The 21,595-nt window shown below is 34.3% G+C and overlaps 2 protein-coding genes across 3 annotated transcripts; both read right to left on the reverse strand.

Moving 5' to 3' along the window:
* Nucleotides 1-1,560: 1,560 nt before the first annotated feature.
* On the reverse strand, nt 1,561-6,149 carry LOC110724216. 2 transcript variants are annotated; one of them, XR_002511910.1, is made up of 3 exons: nt 5,486-6,149; nt 2,105-2,790; nt 1,561-2,011 (listed from the first exon to the last, which is right to left on the reverse strand). XR_002511910.1 is itself a non-coding variant. In XM_021903625.1 (2 exons), exons 1-2 carry the CDS (start codon nt 5,684-5,686, stop codon nt 2,512-2,514), a joined length of 480 nt encoding a protein of 159 aa, XP_021759317.1. In that variant the 5' UTR covers nt 5,687-6,148; the 3' UTR covers nt 1,561-2,511. The 2 variants fall into 2 exon arrangements, 1 of the variants encoding a protein (XP_021759317.1); XM_021903625.1 differs by having other exon boundaries at nt 1,561-2,790; nt 5,486-6,148.
* Nucleotides 6,150-10,506: 4,357 nt separating this feature from the next.
* Nucleotides 10,507-21,140, reverse strand: LOC110724217 (serine/threonine-protein phosphatase 2A 65 kDa regulatory subunit A beta isoform-like). The gene is made up of 13 exons (XM_021903627.1): nt 20,931-21,140; nt 20,110-20,526; nt 18,282-18,528; nt 17,196-17,308; nt 15,215-15,294; nt 14,985-15,126; nt 14,777-14,857; nt 13,464-13,568; nt 13,117-13,299; nt 12,743-12,835; nt 12,068-12,207; nt 11,892-11,958; nt 10,507-10,975 (listed from the first exon to the last, which is right to left on the reverse strand). Exons 2-13 carry the CDS (start codon nt 20,500-20,502, stop codon nt 10,856-10,858), a joined length of 1,764 nt encoding a protein of 587 aa, XP_021759319.1. The 5' UTR covers nt 20,503-20,526; nt 20,931-21,140; the 3' UTR covers nt 10,507-10,855.
* Between the last annotated feature and the right edge of the window lie 455 nt (nt 21,141-21,595).

A 21,595-nucleotide genomic window follows, 5' to 3' on the forward strand; every position in this document is an offset into this window, starting at 1 on the left:
CACCTTACCTACTACCCTATAATCATGTGGAGGGTCCAAATTATTTAATCCCATTCCTAAAACAATTAGGATGAATTATAAGCTTCTATAAGTTTCTAAAAGATCCTAATTATCCTTTTTGAAAAGATAAGATTAAAGAAGTTTGAAATTGAATAAAACTCCTTTTTTTAAAAGTCCTAATTCTATTCGAATCGAAAGACGTTCAAAGATAGACAGATAATATTTTCGTGCCTCACAGTTTTTATCCAAATCTTTGACGGTTGGATATCCCTTGAAATTATGTATCCAATGATATATTATAATATCAAATTCGAGCAATAACGGAAAAGATATGAATAAAATATCAAACTCTATCCAAAACTGATACCGTCTCATTATTTCGGCTATATCTTTTGTTATACAAAATATTTTAATCTGATTCTAATTGGATAGAAAGTAGACTTCAAGAGCTTTCCAACGATATCTTATTCATCTTATTCCGATTTCTGGATCAAAAGATATGATAAAAACAAAACTCGCAAAAACTGCTGTCTATCGAGTTTTATTCCGATTTAATTCGGATCTTATCTTAATTCTTCGACCCCTCTTTTTTCTCTATAAATAGAGGTCATATCACCCCTTTTTCAATCATCAACAAGCTTGATCATCAAATCCTTCTCTCTTCCTCTCTTTTACACCAAAATTCTTCTCTCTCTCTCTCATATTCTAAGCCTTAAACCTATATTCCTAATTACATCATTCTTCCCTTAAGCACTCCAAGGAGTCCATACAATACCCGAAGTTCTTTACTTTAACCAAGGCGTGAAAGTTATAATTAACTGAGGGTTTGGACCAAATCAAATCTACATTTATTTAATTTAATTTTCATTTGCTTTATATTTTTTATTGAAGTTACCAACAGTTTATTCATGATGTAGCAATTTAAAGGAACGCGCAGAATGTGAATAATTAATTAATTTAATTACTCTTATTTTATTTTATATTGCTAGTATCATGATTAGGTTATTTTATATTTGATTTTACTAACAAATTATTGTTGAATTGCTTCCAATATTAATGTTTATTCTATTATTATTTATTGATCACTATATTGCATGTTTAAAAGGAATATGTAATTGGAAATCACGCCTAATAAGATAATTTGGACAACCGGTTTAGGTTCCTTTTTAATCTTGTTGTTAATTCAAGTGATCACAATATTTTAGAATTATGTGTTGCATTAATATTAAACCAATTTAGCTTAATAATAGTTTAGAGCAAATTGAATTTTTGTTTGCATGTCTTTGAGATCGCAGGAATCATTTTTCACAATAAGAATCGAGTAGAGGCTAATACGGGCGAATGTGACTCCATGACTCACTTCGTACCATCATCCCCAATCCTCCTTTCGTGGTTCCGAATCATATGGAGTTAGTAACCTCATGGATTATGAATGGGGTGTAACCTTCACGGGTAAATCGTTGTCCCTTACTCGTGGTTTCCTTTTATGATCCGTGAACGGTTTACAAGTTCCTTAAAAACTTGTTGGCGGCTCCCTACTTTCCTTGTCCCTAATCGTATTATGTTAATTCCCACTTCCTATGAGTGCCAAGCATATTCACCACATGCTTTTAACGTAGGCGCACTTCGAGCGACGCCTACAGCTATCAGTACAAAGTGTAAACAAAAAACTCACTCTAAGCACAACATTTTCAATTGGTGCTTCAAAGTCCCTAGCAATCCTGTAATGACTCTCTCCATATGCAACATCAACCAATTGCACAAAAATCACGTAACTCTTAGCACTAATATTAAAATTTCTGTTTTCCTTGCAAATATTCAACTATCATTACACATGTGTAGATGAATAATATAGTTGTTGATTAGAAACTAACCCTAACCTCCCGTAGTCCCCATATCTTGTCCGGTCCTCCTTCGCTACCATTGAGATTTCATGCTTGGTCTACACCTTTATCCTAGGGAATACATCCCATTGTAAAGGAGGCCTATTTAGCCTGTCAAGGTAAAAAAACTGTAATAAAAACATCATCAATTCATAATCACAAAATCCATAATTCACTAATGTCAGGTCTTAAAAATTGATATATGTATGCATCGTACTCACAACAGCAAATATCGCGCATCCTCCACATCCACCAGCATATCCAGTTGCATAGAAACGCCGAGCAAAACTGGACACACTCTCCATCATTTTATTCAACACCAAATCACTCCAATCATACTCCTTACAGTCTTTGACACAGCTACCATCCGGTATTATATCTGAGGCTAGCCGAGGTGATTGATTTGGACACAATACCATATGCAGTAAAAGGATAAGAAATAGTGTCTTGAATTCCTCTTCCTCGTCTTCACCAAAGTTTCCCTCCAATCTATCCATCATTTTACTACTTATCGGAATACCGACAGATGTATAAACACTTCCACATCCTCTACTAGATTTTGTTTTCCATGAACTCCCATATTAATCACCTTATGAACCTTCTTGCAAACTTCATTGTTGATCATTTTTTAACATGGCACATACTTGTTACCACTGGGTGTACCTAATATCCATCTAACTTGATTCTTTGACAGCGGAAACTCATGTCCATCAGGAGCAATCAAGATCCTATTAAGTGGATCAATTCTAGTCATAATCCAATACGATAATTGTCTTGGTAGATGCATGTCTGACACAAGATGAAGAATGCCCCCAAACCCCATCTCATTGACCCATCTAGTCCTTCTTTCCTCAAATTTCTTACAAATACGCCCAAATGAGTGAATACGGCAATTGATACTCGGTGGCTGAAAACATAAATCAAAATCCCCAACTAATCATTATGACCAACACACACAACCTAATGTTTAATAAATTAAAACAACAGTTTGTTCCTAAAAACAACAATAAATGTCAACAACTCCTTATTAAAAACTTGTGACTTGCATATAGTGTTGGACAAAGTGGATCATAATAGTTGAACAAGAAACCTGGATTTCAAATACAACTCATAGCTATAGACATTGATTTACCTGAAATTTATTTACCATCATATGCAAATAGAATACCACAAATTAATGCTATTAGGATTGGTTTTAGTCCGATGAATAATGAGGAAGTTATGGCCAAATTACTAAATTGGGCCCGGTTTGAGCCTTATATGCGGCCCAATGATCTAGAGGAGGGCCTAATATGGATTTATCATTCCTAATGCAATTAGGATTGGTTTTAGTCTTCCAGATTCATCTAGAAAGTTCTTTTCATTCCTAATTCAATTAGCATTGATAAATTGACTTTTGTTGACTTTTTGGAGTTTTAATTAGAATAAAAGAGTGTTTTTAAGGAAAATACGATTTTTCCCTTCTGTACGGCCAAATTTTATCTGAATTTAGAAAACGCGTGAAAAAATTAATTAGCGCTTAACGACAGACATTAGCGCCTGGCGCCTAGCGCTAATGTTCAGCGCCTGGCACTAACTTCTTTTTTCCTCATCGTAACTCTGATTTGTTTTTCTATCTTTTTGGCTGATTTTCTCTATAAATAGCCTCTTAAAATTCTGTCAATCATCATCAATTTTCATTAATTCTAATTCTCATTAACTCTCATCAAGAATTTCTTGATTCTCTCTTTCTCTTTCTAAACCAACCCTTTTACAAACACAATTCCTCATACATTAGCACTAGAGACACCTAGCCAAGTTCGAAGTTGTCTTCGCCCTAGACGTGAAAGGTTTTAATTTCTGAGGGTTTGGCCCAAGTCTCTATTTCAATTATTTAATTTAATTGTTTGATTATTATTTTCCTTGAAGTTACTAACGCGTGTATTTTGTTATTAGAAAGAGATACAAGGTATCCGTGTAAGTGTTTTAAATTGATTTATTGATATTATGATATAGAAATCATGTCTAGGTTGTTATTATGATTCCTAGTGTCATGTTAGGGAGTTTTGATCTTCTTAGTATCATGTTTAGGGTAATTTCTAATATCAAATATGACAAGTGTGTTTCCTACGATGTCTTTTATTTTCTTTCCTAATATTCATGTTAGTATCATGTTAGGGTTAAAATTTTGATTTTTATGCTTAGTGACATGCTAGGGTTTGTTATTAATCTTGTTAGTATCATGCCTAGGATCTTGCTATTATTATGTTTTAACATGATTTATGATTATAATTTTATGATTATTATTATTATTATTATTATTATTATTATTATTATTATTATTATTATGTTGCTTGATTATATATTGTTATTGCTTGATCACACCTTTTATGCATATTTAAAGGGAGTTTGTACTTGTAATCACGCTTAAAAAGATAATTAATAATCTTGTTTAGGGTTAATATGATTATAATTCAAGTGATCGCCAATAATAGTTTTGTTTGTGCATTAATATTCGACCAACATGGATAAACAGGTTAAGGGTAATCCTATTGGTTGCATGTTAGTCAGAAAGCGCACATGAATACGATCAGAATAAAGTAGAGGCATATTATTAGGGCAGGTTCAATCTCTTTTAGGTTGGATTTGTACCTTCATCCCCGAACTACCAGTCATGGTTCCAGACCTATTGAAGTTGACGATCTCATGGATTGATAAGGGGTGTAACCTTCACCTCGTGAACGGTTTACAAGTTCCTAAAACTTGTTGGCGACTCTTTTGCTCTAGTTTCCTTTCCTTTGGACGTCACCGTACTTTAGTGTATGATCACAGTGGGGTTCAAGCAAGGGATAATGCTTAAAATATTCCCTACAACTACTATAAGGAAATAGCATGACCTTGCTTTAATTTCACAAAATATAAAATTCATACAACACCATTACTTTGAAACAACTACCAATTAAACTTCGATTACTAGTTTAACGAACAAGGACACAAGATTAGGTGCTAAAAAGGACTTTCAACACCAACCTTTAACGGATATAACAAGATTAATTACTATAATGATGTAGCAAAGCAAACATTTATAAGCAAACCCTAAACAACACACATCAGATCCCAGATAGCCCCCCACATGATGCTAATACCAATTCATTACAACCATTGAATATGGAACACCTACACCATCCCTTTTGTTTGAAACCATAATCAAAACCTTTTAATTAAAATTTACAACTGTAATTTCACCAAACAACACCAACCCTTGTTTTGTATAATTAAAAAACACACTTTAATTAACTTTCGGAATTCCATTTCAATACCAACCCTTGTTTTGTATAATTAAACAACACACTTTAATTTATTTTCGGAATTCCATTTCAACACCAACCCTTGTTTTGTAGCATTTTCCAACACACTTTAATTACTTTTCGGAATTCCATTTCAACACCAACTCTTGTTTTGTAGCATTTTACAACACACTCTAATTAATTTTCGAAATTCCATTTCAACACCAACCCTTACTTATATGTTTCAGCAACAATTTAACCAAAATACAAAGAACAAGGAGATGTGTTCTAAATCAAAGTAACACAATATGAATTAAACCCAAAAATAAGACTTACATCGGATAGTGGATACGGCAAAGGTCTGTGTTGTGCTTCGAATTCCGGTATCGGTGAGCTTTCTATTGGTGAAGCAGATCTACCTATATCTCCCTCGCACAAATCGCCACTCGAAGCTTTTAATCTCCTTTCCTTTATGAATAATGACTCGTTTGACGGCGTTAATTGAAAACTGATGACTGTGCACGATGACCTGGTCATTGATTACACGTAAGCAAACACATTACTGCTAACCTGGAGTCCACGTATAATGGATATTACCTTCATACCCTTATGATGAACAAGGTTTGTTCATCATAAAGATGAATATGAATTTTGCGTGTATGAATTGGGTGTATGATTGAACTGAATGTTTTGGGATTTTAGGGTGAAAGAGAGGGAAGAGATGAAAGAATTAGAAAATGAGAAGGTAAGGGCATAATTGGGTTTTTGGGGGGGTGTGTAAAGTAGGTGAAGGTTGTGTTTAGCAACCGTGTTAAATACTATACAAGGTTTCCTAATAAAGAAATTGAGTAAATTTTAAAATGGCCAGAAATGAAAAGTGGAGCAATTATTTAAAAACAAAGAGAGTAATACGGAGTACATAACAAACATAGTTGGCCCACACTTTTTTTTTAATCACTAGACCTTTCTACAACACTACTATCTACTGAGACCCTTTATAGTACTACTAACACTTTATATTATACGCATTGATGATATTATTAGTATTATTAATGGAAATACTTAATAATTAAGATTAATAATCCCTTGTTTTTGGATTATAATTTTAATGGGAAATTTTTATAATTGAGGAAGATTACAACACTCATATATTACAAACGCAATAATTGAAAGTTTAAACAGACATGAACTAAACTAGAATTCCTCTACTTTAAGAGAGATAAGAGTCAATCTGTTTCTTAAGGTGAGGATTTTCTCTAGAGAACTATCTAATGTTTTTATAATATGCTTTAGCTAACTCCTTCAACTCTGGCACTCTACTCTTCACTCTTTTCCTTATGCCCTTTATATCGAGGAAGGCTAATACAGGTTACCAACTCTTTCTATGTCTTACAACAAGGCATGACTCAACAAGTGATTATGTCCACTGCTTTTTCTAAAGACACTTTAATTGGACTTGTGTGGACCCGGTCTACAATAAATTATTGTAGACCCAAAATTTGACACTTTCAAATAATATAATCACATTCTGGATGATATAATCACATTTTTAGATGATATAATTATCTTTTTGTGAGTCATATTTTGAATTATATAATCTCATAGTAAATCATTTAATGAGATTATATAATTATCTTTAGGATGATAAAATTTAAAAATCATCTTTTGAATGATGTAATTTATTATTTGATACTTTTTATAATGATAAATTCACTTTTCGAGTGATACATATACATAACAGTTTCAGAATAATATAATCACTTTTGTAGTAATATAATCACATATCGTATGATATAATCACATTCGTATGGTATACTAGAAGGTTGGGTCTACAATAAGTTATTGTAGACCGGGTCTATTCTAGTCTTTACCAAGACACTTTACAACAATAACAATTAATAAAATGTGGCTATAGTGAAAGTAGAATGCATGATTGCTGTTGTGCGCTCAAAAATCTATTATCTCATCTATCATCTCATCTATCATCATGTCTTGTAGACCACCCTCGTTGTCTTTACTGTCATCATAGTGGACACCTGTGAAGCACGGACACGCCACCTAGCTGAGGTGTCCGTGTCGACACGCGTGTCCGACACCGACACGGGTGGGACACGGTGCGATACGTGTCCGACACTTCAAAATCCGTGTCCCTTTTTTTTAAAAAAAAATACGTCATGGACACAGACCGTGTCTCCCTATGACACGGCCCGTTTTATTTTGGACACGCCCTTTTGTTATTCCAGCCCAACTCCCTCAGTTTCTTTTTTCTCAAACCCTACTGCTTTCAATCTTCCTCTTCACGAGTTCATTCTACCTCAACCTTCTCAAACCCAAATCGCCGCCGACTGAAGTCGCCTGACCGTCGCCCACCGTCCACCGTCACAGCGTCAGTCGTCGGCTCGTCGCTCGTCGCAAGTCCTCAGTCATCACGAAACCTGGCCACTTTAATACTCTATTCCTTCAATCCTTTGTCGACTCGCCGTCAGCCCGTCACTCGTCGCTCGTCGCCGCCGTCCAGGCGTCACTCTCGTCGGTGCTCTCAGCCTTCTCACTTTCTCAGGTATTCCTCTCAATCTCTCATTCTCGTTTTAAATTTTTAATTTGATTTCATTCCTTCACGATTTGCTTAAATTGGCTAATTTCAGTAATTTGTATCATGGTTTTGTGGTTCAATTACTTCAATATTATGTTCTAGATTAAGGGATATGTAGTGTTTTATCTTTTTGGATAACTTTATGGTTTTCGTTTTTGTTATTTGTTTACCCCTTTTGAGTTTTGACCATTTTTGGGTTTAAAAACTTGCTTTCAGTTAGTCTAAACTTTTGTGCATTTTTGTGATTTTTGTGATCATTTAGTCTAAACTTTATGCTTGCCCTTCAACTGCTGCATTAGTGCATTGATATATATGTTGTGTATGTTAGTGCCCATTGTTTTGGAGAAATAATATGCATGTGGATACTGTATATATAAATGAAACAGCACTCTATATTTCTAACATTTACACTATAAACTTATACATATAACACATGTGCATTGTGTAATTTGATTGTGTTGTTTGAGCTAAACTATAAATGTTTGATTTGCTGAAAATGTGTTGTTGTCTTGTTGAAATTGTCAGGAATGTCTTCTAGTGGTTCTAGTGCCTCTGCTTCGTGCAATGTTAGTGGTAGTAGTAATTCATCTGAGTCTAAGAAGGACCCCTACCCTTTGTGGAAGTTTGTTGTTAAGGGTGATAAAATATCGGGTGGTGGAGGAAATTATAATTGGAAATGTAACTTTCTAGGAGAAGTGAAGAATACACTAAGGGGAGATCTAAGTTGTGGGATGTGGGTGGAGATGAGCATGACAACCTAGGAGAGGTTGGTATTCTAGAGATGGCCGAGCTCTCACTTGATGAACCCGAGATGGAGAATATGATTTTTGATGATGTACTTGGTGATGGTGAAGAATGAAACTATTAGTACTTTTGTTTATTTTATTTATGATTTGTAAAACTATTATTAAGACATGTATTTGGTTTGATGGTTTCTTGATATGTATGAGACTACGTTCGTACACTTTGTTTATTTACTTGTTTTAACAAAATTGTGTGTTTTGAGGCTAATTATTTAGTGTTTTATTGAATAGGTTGTCAAATTCTCGTTTTTTTGATATATTATATGCCTTGTTATATGCCGTACCCGTGTCCCCTATTTCAGGATTGCCGTTTTCCCGTGTCCGTATCGTGTCCGTGTCCGTGTCCGTGTCGGTATCCGTGCAACATAGGTGGACACGCATTGGATTCCTCTTCTATGACACATTTGGCAGCATTTAATTCGTCCTATATCATGAAAGATTCACACAGATTTTTATGGCCTTCAAATGATAGAAGCTTTCCACTTTCAATATCTTCTAAATATTTGTAGACTAACTTAGTATTGTTTATTGTTTCTACTAAATATTCCCGTATGATGCTACAATTTTAGTATTTCCAACATGAACTATGACGAGAGGATTTTCAGTTCTTTTTATGAAATTATTGAGATGTTGTGAGATATAGAAGAATCCCACTTCCCTTGCTTGTTGCTTCAGTAGGATTTTTAACACTTCTCTGACAAACTAGGATGGGATCCCAAACACTTGTCTGCACACTATACTTAAAAGTTCAACCAAAGAGATAACTAAAATTATTTTTCCAAACCAGATACTCCCTACGGTTTTAAATATTTGCTCCATTTCTCTTGTGCACATATGATGATGCTAATATTTTATCTATCTTTAATTATCAATAAGCATAAATTCTAACAATTAAAAATTAGTAATCATTTCATTGAGACGATTCCAACAAGTACCCACAAGACTATACCTTAACTTATGTATAAAATTACAAACACTAGACAAAGTAAGACAAATAAATAGTGCAAAAAATAAAAACGGGGCAAGTATTTAATAACGAAAAGGTAAAAAAATTTAAAAAAAAAATAGAGGGCATAAATATCCAACTACTATTCATAAAGTTATCTTAAACTTTTTAAAAGGTAAGTATAAAAAATAAAGTTATTGAAAAAGGATAAAAAATAAAGTTATTGAATCATTTGTTATAAGCAAAATTGGTCGCAACACCCTAAAGTATGACTTAGATGCTATGAGCACCCTAAATTTTGTGTAATAGTCAAAACACCACCAACTATGGTGTTATGTGCAACGCGTGACATAAATGAAAATTTCCCACAACTTATTTTACCAGGAGGAGGTGAATCTTCACTCTCTAGAACAATTATGTAGTCTTCCATCCACTTAGCACGTATGGATTCACCTCCTCCGATGAAATAAGTGGCCAACTATTTTCATTTAAGGCACACGTCGCACCTAAGACCATAGTTGGTGAAGTTTTGGCTACTATGCATATTCCAAGGTGCTCAGTGCACCTAAGTTTTAGGGTATTGCAGCTAATTTTGCCTTTGTTCTAAAATTTGTATGTTCATCAATATACTTTCAAAATTTCCCTTCAAAAAAACCACTCACAATTAATAGTATGCCTCAATTTCGTACCATTGTATATTAGATTATGACAACGTATTAAACTAAGGGTGATTATTCATACTAGATTTAAATTATTACAACTTTACAAGTGATTTTTTTTTAGCGTAATTTGGCTAAAAGTTTCATCAAAGTATGTTATTCCGCGTAGATCACAGCCGCTATTTCATAAAAAGGCATGTACGAAATAAAATACCAAGGAGAAAATCATGCATTTATGCAGTAAACAGTTTAAGGTATAAACTTTTGTTTTCAACTACATAAAAATCACAACGGATCAGTTACAAAGATCGAATATCCAACTGCTCTATAATTTGATTTTGTTAATGCTCATAATATGTTCAATGGCAGCCAGCAAAGATGCAGTAAAATGCAATAAACACTATTATATAACAACGATAACTTAAGTTCAGTTTGGCTGTAAAAATCTGTTCGTGTAGTTGTCTTTTCCTTACAAAATATCACAGGCAATAGACATTGAAGCTCGCTGACATTTAATAGGAGCAAAACTGATCAGTCTGAATTGAATTCCAGCAAAATTACAACACTAGAGGCAGATTTTCGTCTGCTGAGTTTTGCAGAGGGGGAGGGTTAAAATTAAAAAGAGGGGTAAAGAATGCCTATAACATACCACAAAGATCTAGCTACACACCTGGGTCCCAAAAAAGAATGAAGGAAAAAGAAAATCTAGCTAGCCATAACAGCCTGATCTGTCAACTGCAGAGCTTGTGTAGCGAAAAACCTGACATCCACATCTGGGTCTTCACTAAGCTCAATTAAACAAGGCCTAATAGTTTTCTCAACCACCTGAAAAAAGGAAGTTAGTGTAAGAACTCAACCCATTTCAAAGTAGCTTTGCAGCAAATGAACTCCAAAATACTCGTGGAACATCACTTGTTGGTGGGTTGTTTGGGGATGATGAAAAGCAAAATATAACGGAAACACGCACAAACCTTTATTATTATTTCCCTCTACATCAGAAGGATAGGAGGCCAGTGAGAAAGTTATCACCGATCAGATAAGCTAACTAGCTAGGTTGCTTAGACTTAGGAAAGAAGATCTTATATAACGCAGAATCAAATAAATGATGTGACTAGCTGACTGCTACATTACCAACAATGACAATCAACCTTGCAATAAAATCATGAGCATTTTAAATTCCTAAGATGATAGAGCCTTTTTACCCTCTGCATTGAGGGAGGGGTCGCTGAGGAAGTTGTCATCAACTTGATGAGTCAATCAACGAATTTACTCAGACTTGGGAAGAAGGATCATATACAACATGGAATAGCATAATAGAAATATGGAATAGCAAAACAAGATCCCAAAATCAAACTGCACTGTCCACTGCGTCAATATGGCATAGCATTACACCATTAACCCTAATTATGGTAGTGAAAGTGATAAAAGATATACTTTTTAACCTAGCAAGCCCAATCCATAAATAAACTGCAATCAGAAAGACCTTTCTGTTCAATGATATACAGCGCATCTAGTAGACTAGTGCACAAATACTCAAAAGAGCAAATACTTTTTACTTCTGTCGCCCTTTAGTCCTTGAATATGGAAGTATATTCAAACAACTAACACATCAAATCACTATTCTTAACTGAAAATCTTACATTACCCTTTCTCCCTGAATGAGGGAGCGGGTGAGAAGCAGAAGCCAAACAGATATTTTAATTACCAAACAACATTATTTTCCAGAGAAGAAATTACTTACTGATTGATCAACGATAGGAATAAGCGACTGCAACACTTTTGCAACATTAAACTTTATGTTTGGTACCCTGAAGTGTGTAAAATCCAGATTAGCAAACCGTTTGTGTATTGAGAAAAAAATAAGGCAGTCCGCTAGATAATATTTTAGATGATTAAGAGAGCAGTAAAGCAAGATACCTGTCCTTAGATGCAGTTACAACTACTGGTAACAATTTGGAACATGTAATTTCTGCGCCCATGACAGGGCCAAGCAGGGAAATTGCTTGTACAATTGTCATCCGATACAGATAGTGCGGGTTCGTAGCCATGTCCAGAACCTGTTGAAAAATATTACATCACGCTGCTAAGATATTTACAACAGAAATGAGTGGTCACAGGTTCACAGGGAATCATATTTCTTTTTACAATATTAAAATACTTCAAGTCAAGAGACTTTCTTTCTATAATAGATTCCATATTCAAATTGAGTAATTAGAAATTTAGAATAATATATTTTGTTACTCACGGAGTCATGGTATTATACAGAATATCATACATACATTATAAAATCAAATATAGATATGCATTTTAAGTTTTACAATCTTTTTTTTTTTTTTTTTTTTGGAAGTCAATTTCCAGGTGCAAAATATAAGTGACTTTGTGTCCAGGTTTAATTTCATAACATAATGATTCCTTCTCTTCCTTATCATACATTTGTAGTGCAGAAAAGATAAGTGCAGGCCAAAGAAAACTCAAGCAATGACGTGTAGACATACAGGAAGATAACTAAATGAGAACAGCACTTCAAAACTTAAATTTTCTTCAAGTCAAAAGTTAAATGTTATACCAATCAACAGAAAAGAAATAACATACTTGTGGGATTATGTGTTGCATTGCCCATTCTGGGCCAAATTCTTCAGCAAGGCGCTTAACATTATTCGCTGCAGCATCACGAATTGAGTAGACCTGAAAATCAAATGCCTAATGTTTAACAAATTGAATAAAAAACAGTATCCACTCCAAGTGGCATGCCATTGTATACCAATATAAAGTATTTCAGGGTCCACAATTCCCAATTTGCAAACTATTTTGCCTTTATCGGCTCACATGATTTTATACTAGGAATTTGACTTGCATTATGTTGAACTGTTTACATTTTTATTAAAATTCAAAAAAAAAAAAAAAAGAAAGAAAAAAGATTAAGTCATGTCAATTTTTTTTAAAAAAAGGGTGCTAGTTTCACAAACCTTGTCATTCAACCACTGCATGCATAGAGCACCAAGTTTGTCATCAAAGAATCCGACACCCAACTGACTGGCCAACAAAGGTATGTATTCAATAATGGCCAATCGAACTCTCCAATGTCGATCTTCAGCAAGCTCAACAATTGCTGGGAGTAATGACTGTGATAACAAATCTATTCCAATGACCTGCACTACGAAGCATTGTGAATTAAGTTACAAGAAAATTACAACGCATAAAAAAATCAAGGGAAAAGAAAAGCACACAGCAAAGCGTATGAGTTGAGAGAAAATAGTCTAATCAGATATAGAAAGAGAAAAAACAAATCGATAAATAAACGCTTTGTACAAACCTGATTCACTTGATCAAGCTTGCTGATTATGTTCAGACGTACATCAGGAAATTCATCTTTCAGAAGAGAGAGAAAGATGGGAAGAAGCTGCTCAATTGTAGCATCCTGTGACCAGGTACACGAAGGTCGAGTCAATTGAAGGACAGTCAATGGAATTCCTATTGAATAATTAACAATAAAACAGCTCCAAAAAGCTTGCAGAATAAAAGAAAACATAAATTATATAAGACTGATCTTAGCAACAGAATCCTGGAAGAAATAAAGCAAAGGAGATCAACTGAATACCATAGGAAAAACAAATAGCATATTCTCAATTGGCTTCTTTCTAAAGGCACAATCAATTAAGATAACATATGCACAACTTTCAAGGATGAAAGGGCATTACAAACACATCACATTAATGAAATGGAGACAAGTAGAAAACCAATCAAACAGCAATAACCAGAAAACAAAAATTCTACAAATATTGCCAAATCATTATCTTAACTCCCAGCCAGCATAAACCTTTTGTAACAAATGCATACCTCACACATGTATAATCACCCCTTTTGTACAGCACAAAGTGTGTCAGACATGAAATTTACACCTCATATTCAGATTAAGTAAATGATTTTCAATTAGCTAAATTCTGAGCAGATGTACTCAATTTTTTTTTAATTGTTTACTTAATATTCTTCCAAAATTCAATTTGAATCATTTATCCATGTTTGGAACTCCAATGTTGATTTTTTACTTCTATTAGTTAGAACGAGAAAGCAAAATTCCTCCATAAGAAACAAATTCCAAATAGGATCCAATGGCCAGTAAATGAAATTATATCAATCAAGAGTAAATTGATTTGGAAGAAAGGGAACTAGTAGAACAGGTCAAATAATTCTACATAACAAATAAATATGGTTAGATCAAATGACAGAATTTTGGTCATGGATTTATCGATTTGACAGATGGATCATGTTTCAGGTAGTTTGTTATCATCTGAATTAGTTTTAAAATTGTTAGGTTTTCTTTGAGTTTATGTTAAAAAATGAATACGGAAATTCCCCAATCTTTATCAGCAATTGTCCTAATAAGATCCCTTCAGTATATGCAGCTAAATTTAACTGTGTTTGATTGGGTATGCAGCTATACACAGCAGCTGAGATGCATGTAAATGAGTTTGTATAATCATTTACCTCAACTAAGTTCATATGCAATATTTACTCGATTTCGTGTTTTCAGATATTTGTTCACTTCTTGCAATTATTGGTGACACATCATTTACAAAATAATACTTATGTAGAATAATATAGAGCACAAGTAAATTGATTTCTCACCTTTCCTAGAATTGGTGCCATTCCCATTATAACTGAAGCCAGAGCAGAGCGAACATGCTGAGAAGAATCTGATGACAATTCCTGCATAGATAAAAGCTTGTACATCAGGAAGCTCAACAACCAATGTACAAGACACACAAAGAAACAACTTCAACTGAATAATATAAAATCATTTAAACGACCTACATTGACATCTATCCAAATATACCTTGACACATGGGAGAATATGCTGAACTGCAAGTTCGGGATTCAAGATACGGCAAAATTTGGTCACTTTTCCAGCAGCAGCTATACGTACTTCTGCTTCATTGTCACGAAGCAGCCGAACATATGCAGGCACCAAGTCTGACCTAAACAAGATAATAATAACCAACAAGATATTTTGAGGCAAATGATGGACATAAAATGGGTGATAGTAGCAAAATAGTCAATAGATACCTCGTAGGTTCAGGACCAACTGCTTCACACAGCTCATAAAGTTGATTTGCAACCATATAGCGTACACGCCATGACTTATCCTGACAACATAAATTGATATATTAATAAAATTAAATCGCATATAATAGAAAGAAAAACATTTTAACCATTTCACCCTCATAAACATATTTCATCTTAAAAAAAGATACCCAATTCATGTAGAATTTGGTGTTTATCTTATGGCCAAAAAGAAAAATTCAAGAGACAGATATATCCGCATAGATATCAGCAAGATGCTCACTGTGTTTTTTATTAAACATTATATAGGAATTACAAATATGAAAACCAATATGACATACAATAGGTGTTCATATAGGTGTACTCAATCATGGTAGTTACTGCTTAAGACGATTTTTAATTAGGACAGAACACATACCAAGGGATAAAACTTGTGATTTTGCGAGGTCCTCTAATATACAAGTTGACATGAATGTCTGAGACTTTCCCAAAACATCTTTTAAATAGAAACCTTTACATCCTTTAGGACTTAAGATTCCATTATACATGGCCAATAAGATGTACAGGCATATATGAAAGGCTACAAGAATCCCCTAGAACAACTCCCTTTCTTAAAAATTGGCCAATAAAAAAAATTCCAACGAAATTACTCAACTAATGGACCCCCCCCCCCATGGTAGTTACTGCTTAAGACGATTTTTAATTAGGACAGAACACATACCAAGGGATAAAACTTGTGATTTTGCGAGGTCCTCTAATATACAAGTTGACATGAATGTCTGAGACTTTCCCAAAACATCTTTTAAATAGAAACCTTTACATCCTTTAGGACTTAAGATTCCATTATACATGGCCAATAAGATGTACAGGCATATATGAAAGGCTACAAGAATCCCCTAGAACAACTCCCTTTCTTAAAAATTGGCCAATAAAAAAAATTCCAACGAAATTACTCAACTAATGGACCCCCCCCCCCCATGGTAGTTACTGCTTAAGACGATTTTTAATTAGGACAGAACACATACCAAGGGATAAAACTTGTGATTTTGCGAGGTCCTCTAATATACAAGTTGACATGAATGTCTGAGACTTTCCCAAAACATCTTTTAAATAGAAACCTTTACATCCTTTAGGACTTAAGATTCCATTATACATGGCCAATAAGATGTACAGGCATATATGAAAGGCTACAAGAATCCCCTAGAACAACTCCCTTTCTTAAAAATTGGCCAATAAAAAAAATTCCAACGAAATTACTCAACTAATGGACCCCCCCCCAATTGCTATCTGATAAGGACATTATGCAAAGTACAAATATTACCATTGTCTCCAGCAAGGAACTCGAAAATTAGCACGTGTAACGTGGAAAAGCAGTAAATACATGGGTGAAAAAAAAGAGAGGTCCTTCCCTGCCTGCCCAACACTTTGTTTGAATAGGAAGAAATGAAAGGAAAAGAAGAGAAGAGAAATAGAGGGAGACAAAATCTCTTGTTTGGGTAAAAGATTGGGGGAAGGAAGGGGAAGGAGAGGGAGGGATCTATTTTCCCTCTCTCTATAATAACCATAATCTCTCCAAAATTGGAGAGATTTGAAGGGAAAATGGAGCTCACCTCCCCCTCCCTTTCATTTACCTTCCCTTCCTCCATTCTCCTTCCCCTTCTTTTCTTTCCTTCTTTGCTATCCAAACAAACCGCAAGTCACCTCCTTAACCAAAAAGGCCAACACCTAGTTCGGACCAAACATAGCACATGCAAGATGAATTTTTAATTTACTAGACAGCAAACTGAAAGGACTAGATACTAAAACATTATGCATTTCATATTTGCACATAATAATTTCAACACCGTTGTAATATATATGTAGGAGATTTCTTCACAGAAATACATTCAGAAATAATCAAAAGCATAAAATGAAGCTGGCCAAGAATGTCAGATGTCTAGGAAGAAAACTTAATTACTTTGTAAGATATGTAAATTTTTAATACCTGAGAGAAATTAACTATCACAGGAAGAATATGTGCAATACAATCTTGTGGCTCCAAAAGCTTTCCAAGGGCTGCACAACCCTCAACAGCCAATAGACGAACAGAATCTTGATCTGAAACAAAGTTGTCTTCAATATAAATAACAATACAGTAAAATACATCCTTCTAACACCATATAAAACAGATAAAATGACACTCTAATATTACTATCAAGTTATAATACATCCTTCTGAAAACACAGACACAGTGCAAAAAGAAGCATAGAGCACAGATAAAATGAGGGCACTCTGGTATTATTGTCAGCCATCGGCCTCAGATGAAAGATATGAGAAACTTTATTGCCTCTATTTCCTGGGTAAAGAGGTCCCATAAACCTAGCTCAAAATTGCACTGTAAAAGCAAGCATCAAGTACATAAAGATATCCAAAGGGTTTGTTCAAATCTCTGAAACTAATTTTCATCATTTGGAACTTGTTTCTTTCAACTGATTTTTACAGATCTATTCAAATTGATATAAGTCAATTCTTTCAACCAATCAAAGCTGATTTTGCCTGCCCAAGTCAACTAAAAGTGAGCTTTACTTCTTCACTGGTGTTTTTGTCACATGCAGCTATATTATTTGTCTATGTAAAACTGGCTAATGAAGGTTGTATATTTACTAACCAAAAGAACAAAGGTCATATGCCTTACAAGATAAGAACCAACACCAGGTACATTTACCAATGCGCACTAAATTTTGAATAAATAAAGGAGAGAGAATAAATAAGAAAAATAATAGACTTTTCTTTTTCGCCCCTCAATAATTATCTCACGCTTACGCAACCTACCTCACACTTGCCAAAACTGATTTTCAATGACAAAAGAAACTTATACGGAGTACTACAACTGATTTAGATAAATAAAAATGAGCAAGGCTTAGTCTTAATCAATCCATGAAATGCACAACATAGAATCAGCAGCCTACAAAAATAGGAACTTTCATTTATGGAATCATCTACAATGCTGACTACTGAGTACATGTACAGAGTTGCAAGTTAAAATTAGTTTCAATCAATCTTGGGCAACTTCAAAAAGAGTAAAACATACCATCTTGTGTCAAATCCTCAAACATTGACATGATATCAGCCTTCAAATTGGTAGCATCAACAGTAGCTGCAAATTTACCCAGATTGCTAGCAGCTGATCTTCTGACCATTGGCATGTCATCTTGACACAGTTGGCTGTATATTGTTCTCAACTCAGCTTTTATGTTATCTGGAGCGCTTGGGTAAGCAATATGGAATAAGCCACATGAAGAAACACGAGCAGTAAACCACTCACCAGCTGCCAACCTCTGAAATTCAATACACACTGACCAATTAATGAAACAGAAATAGATACATTCACTTTATGATTTATGTTTGAAAGCGAGTACAAATTTTCCATTTAATGACACAGAAAAAATTCAGAATGAAAAAGAGTTCAAAATGTTTGCTAAATTTAACTGGCATCAGTAAATAATCTTTGATCGGAACTTTTTTACAATAATCATATAAGATAAAAAAAACCTGAAGATAAAGAGTGAGAGGTTATTTGATCATACAGACATAGTGCTTTTTCTGTATACACCATGAATTCATAAATCCCATAACACCAAATGTTCAGATGAGACCAAAGAGACAGATATAAAAGTGAAAACAACCAGCAAATATAATCTCTCTTCCATCCATTGTTATTAAAATCCCGATTTAAATCTTAGAATCTTATGATTTTACGATTCATGTATATCATACGATTGATTTACGATTCTACCCAATTTTACATATTTTTCTGAACTAGCGAAATCCTTACAAGTAAAAAATATGTTTATATAGGTTTTTATAAATAAATATTGTGAAGTATTGATTGCTTAATGGTTAAATAACTATTATCTATCAATAATTAGGTTTCAAACTCATAATTTCAATATATTTAATTAAATTTACATTTGACGTCTTGATTATGCATGTTGGTAGAATCTTACGATTCTATGATTTGATTTTACGATTCGATTCTGATAGCACCTTCCGATTCAAAGTAGAATCCCGATTTTAATAATTTTGCTTCCATCCCAATCTACTTACCCCATTACCATTTGCATGGAATTTTATGCAAGTGATGTAGGACATAGGATAAACATTGATGAGTGTGGGACCCAACAAAGAGAATAAGTAGAGCAAAACAAATTCCTATAAAGGAAATGGGCAAGTAGATTAGAATAGCACAAAAGGGAAAATGGAGTAAGTAAATTGGGACGGAGGTAGTATATCATCCATATGTCAATAGCAACAACCCCAAAGTGCAGTATTATTATGTATATTTCCCTTCCACTTTACCCACCATACCAAATGCTGTATAAATTTTTAATATACCAGCCACAACTATCATCAAAAGCCATTCCCGAGAGTTAATCACCTAAGGTTCACAAAGCTATTGTCAAACACGACATATACCTTGGAAGCGGCAGTTAGAGCAAACTCCATTGTCATGTTTAGACTAATAAATTTTTCTTCCAAAAAGGTTCTTCATAAATTATCTTCAACAAAATATATACTCATCTTCCCACTACTATCCTAAACTCCACATAGAAATTATCCAGAACAGTCTGTCAATGATGTGTTTCTCCAGTCCAAAAAATGAAAAAGAAAAAGAGAGTTCCAAGAAGACCAAAATACACAACTATGCTTTTATCAACTGTAGACACCCAAGCTGAACTAAGTACAACACTATAACCCATACCCAATGTAATCATAGTAAGCTTAATGTTGCTAGTGTTTACATATACTTCGATTCTCTAGATAACTATACAATCTCAGATAGCAATATAGTGCATTTAAGTTCATCAAAAACAATTGCATAGAACATAAAATCTAATCACGAGAAGTTATGATCTAACCTTGACCATAGGAATAAACGCGTCAATAAGATCAGATTCCCTCATCTGGGCACCAATTTTGCAAAGTGACTCGACCGATTTGTCCCTCACACAAGTCTCTTCAACACTACACAAGGTCTCCAAGGGCGGAAGCAAAACAGTAGCATGCTCCACACCACCAACATATGGAATAAACACTCCCAACTCTTCGGCCGTAGCAAGAAGCACCTCATCATCATCATCATTATTCTCACTCAAGAATGGAATCAGTTCCTTACGGGTTCGCTCCTCACTGAGAGCTCTAGCAATCGTTGAAAGACGACGAATCGAATTCAAACGAAGCTGAATATCCTCGTTTTTCAGCTCATCAATTAGAACAGCAATTGGGTATAACGGTTCGTCTACCATAGCCATTATACCTCACCGATTCGTGATTTACTGTCAACAGTTTACCCAAAACAACAAAAATAAGCAACCCCATTAATGTTTTTTCTCTGACAAACCAATTTAAAAACAAAAGGTACCAAATTTAACAAAAAACTGAAACTTAATTGAAAGAATATCTGAAACTGAATCCAAAGTTGAATGGGTACAAAATTAACAGGCATTTTAAGGATAGATCTAAACCTAAAATCGAAAAATTAGAAAACTTCAAAAAGATCTTGATTCAAACAAAATAAACCGCAAATGGGTCCGTCGAAAATGTAAAAAATAAGAGATCTAAATTACACAAAATTAAATTAAATACCAAAAAAGGGAATCTGCAATAAAAATAATTTATAGAAATCTGAAACAATAATGTAGAAATTGAGAAAGAAGAGAAGAGGGGAAAGAGGGCGTACCAAAAAGAGTAGAGTTGAGCGTGCAGGTGAGTCGATCGAATGTGAGGGGTTCAGGAAAGAGATTAAATTCAGAGAGAAATGGTTCAAACAATGAAGATGAAATAATGGAAATGGAAAAGGGCATACAAAAAAGTAGAGTGAAAGGGTGAATTCCAGGGGAGTTAGCAAGAACCAAGGTTTCAAAATCATAGATTATGGAGACCGAGCCCACCGAGGGTGTGAGAAATTTAAAAAATATAAATAAAAATATAAATTAATAAATAAAACGCAAAATTTCATGTCGGGCTAGCCATACTTTGCTGTAGGGGTGAAAGTGATATGGACAAAAACCGAAAACCGAACCAAACCAAACCGAATTAGAAATTCGGTTTGGTTTTTTTCGGTTTTCGTTTTGGATCGGTTTCAAAAAATTGAAACCGAAATATTTCGGTTTGGATTCGGTTTGGGGCTTTCAAAAACCGAAAACCGAAATCCAAACCGAAATTTTAAAGCCCAAAGATTCTCAGCCCATATATCCGGATATCCCCTACATATATAAAGCAAAACCCTAATTTTTTACTTCCCTTCTTTCACTCTTCTCAGTTAGTCAGTTCTCATTTCTGCGGCCTTCCACTATTCCTCACCAAAACCCTTATCCTCCATTCCTCTCTCAACACCTCACTCAC

This window comes from Chenopodium quinoa, unplaced genomic scaffold, assembly GCF_001683475.1.
Source record: "Chenopodium quinoa cultivar QQ74 unplaced genomic scaffold, ASM168347v1, whole genome shotgun sequence".
Lineage (NCBI taxonomy): Eukaryota > Viridiplantae > Streptophyta > Magnoliopsida > Caryophyllales > Amaranthaceae > Chenopodium > Chenopodium quinoa.

Coding starts and splice junctions, on each gene's coding strand:
- LOC110724216 (XM_021903625.1), bottom strand. CDS start 5,686: ATGACCAGGTCATCGTGCACAGTCATCAGTTTTCAATTAACGCCGTCA. Junction 2,791..5,485: donor TGCCGTATCCACTATCCGAT/GTAAGTCTTATT, acceptor TTATGTTTTCAG/CCACCGAGTATCAATTGCCG.
- LOC110724217 (XM_021903627.1), bottom strand. CDS start 20,502: ATGGCTATGGTAGACGAACCGTTATACCCAATTGCTGTTCTAATTGAT. Junction 15,127..15,214: donor GTTGGTCCTGAACCTACGAG/GTATCTATTGAC, acceptor TATCTTGTTTAG/GTCAGACTTGGTGCCTGCAT. Junction 13,569..14,776: donor TGGCACCAATTCTAGGAAAG/GTGAGAAATCAA, acceptor ACCTGGTCACAG/GATGCTACAATTGAGCAGCT.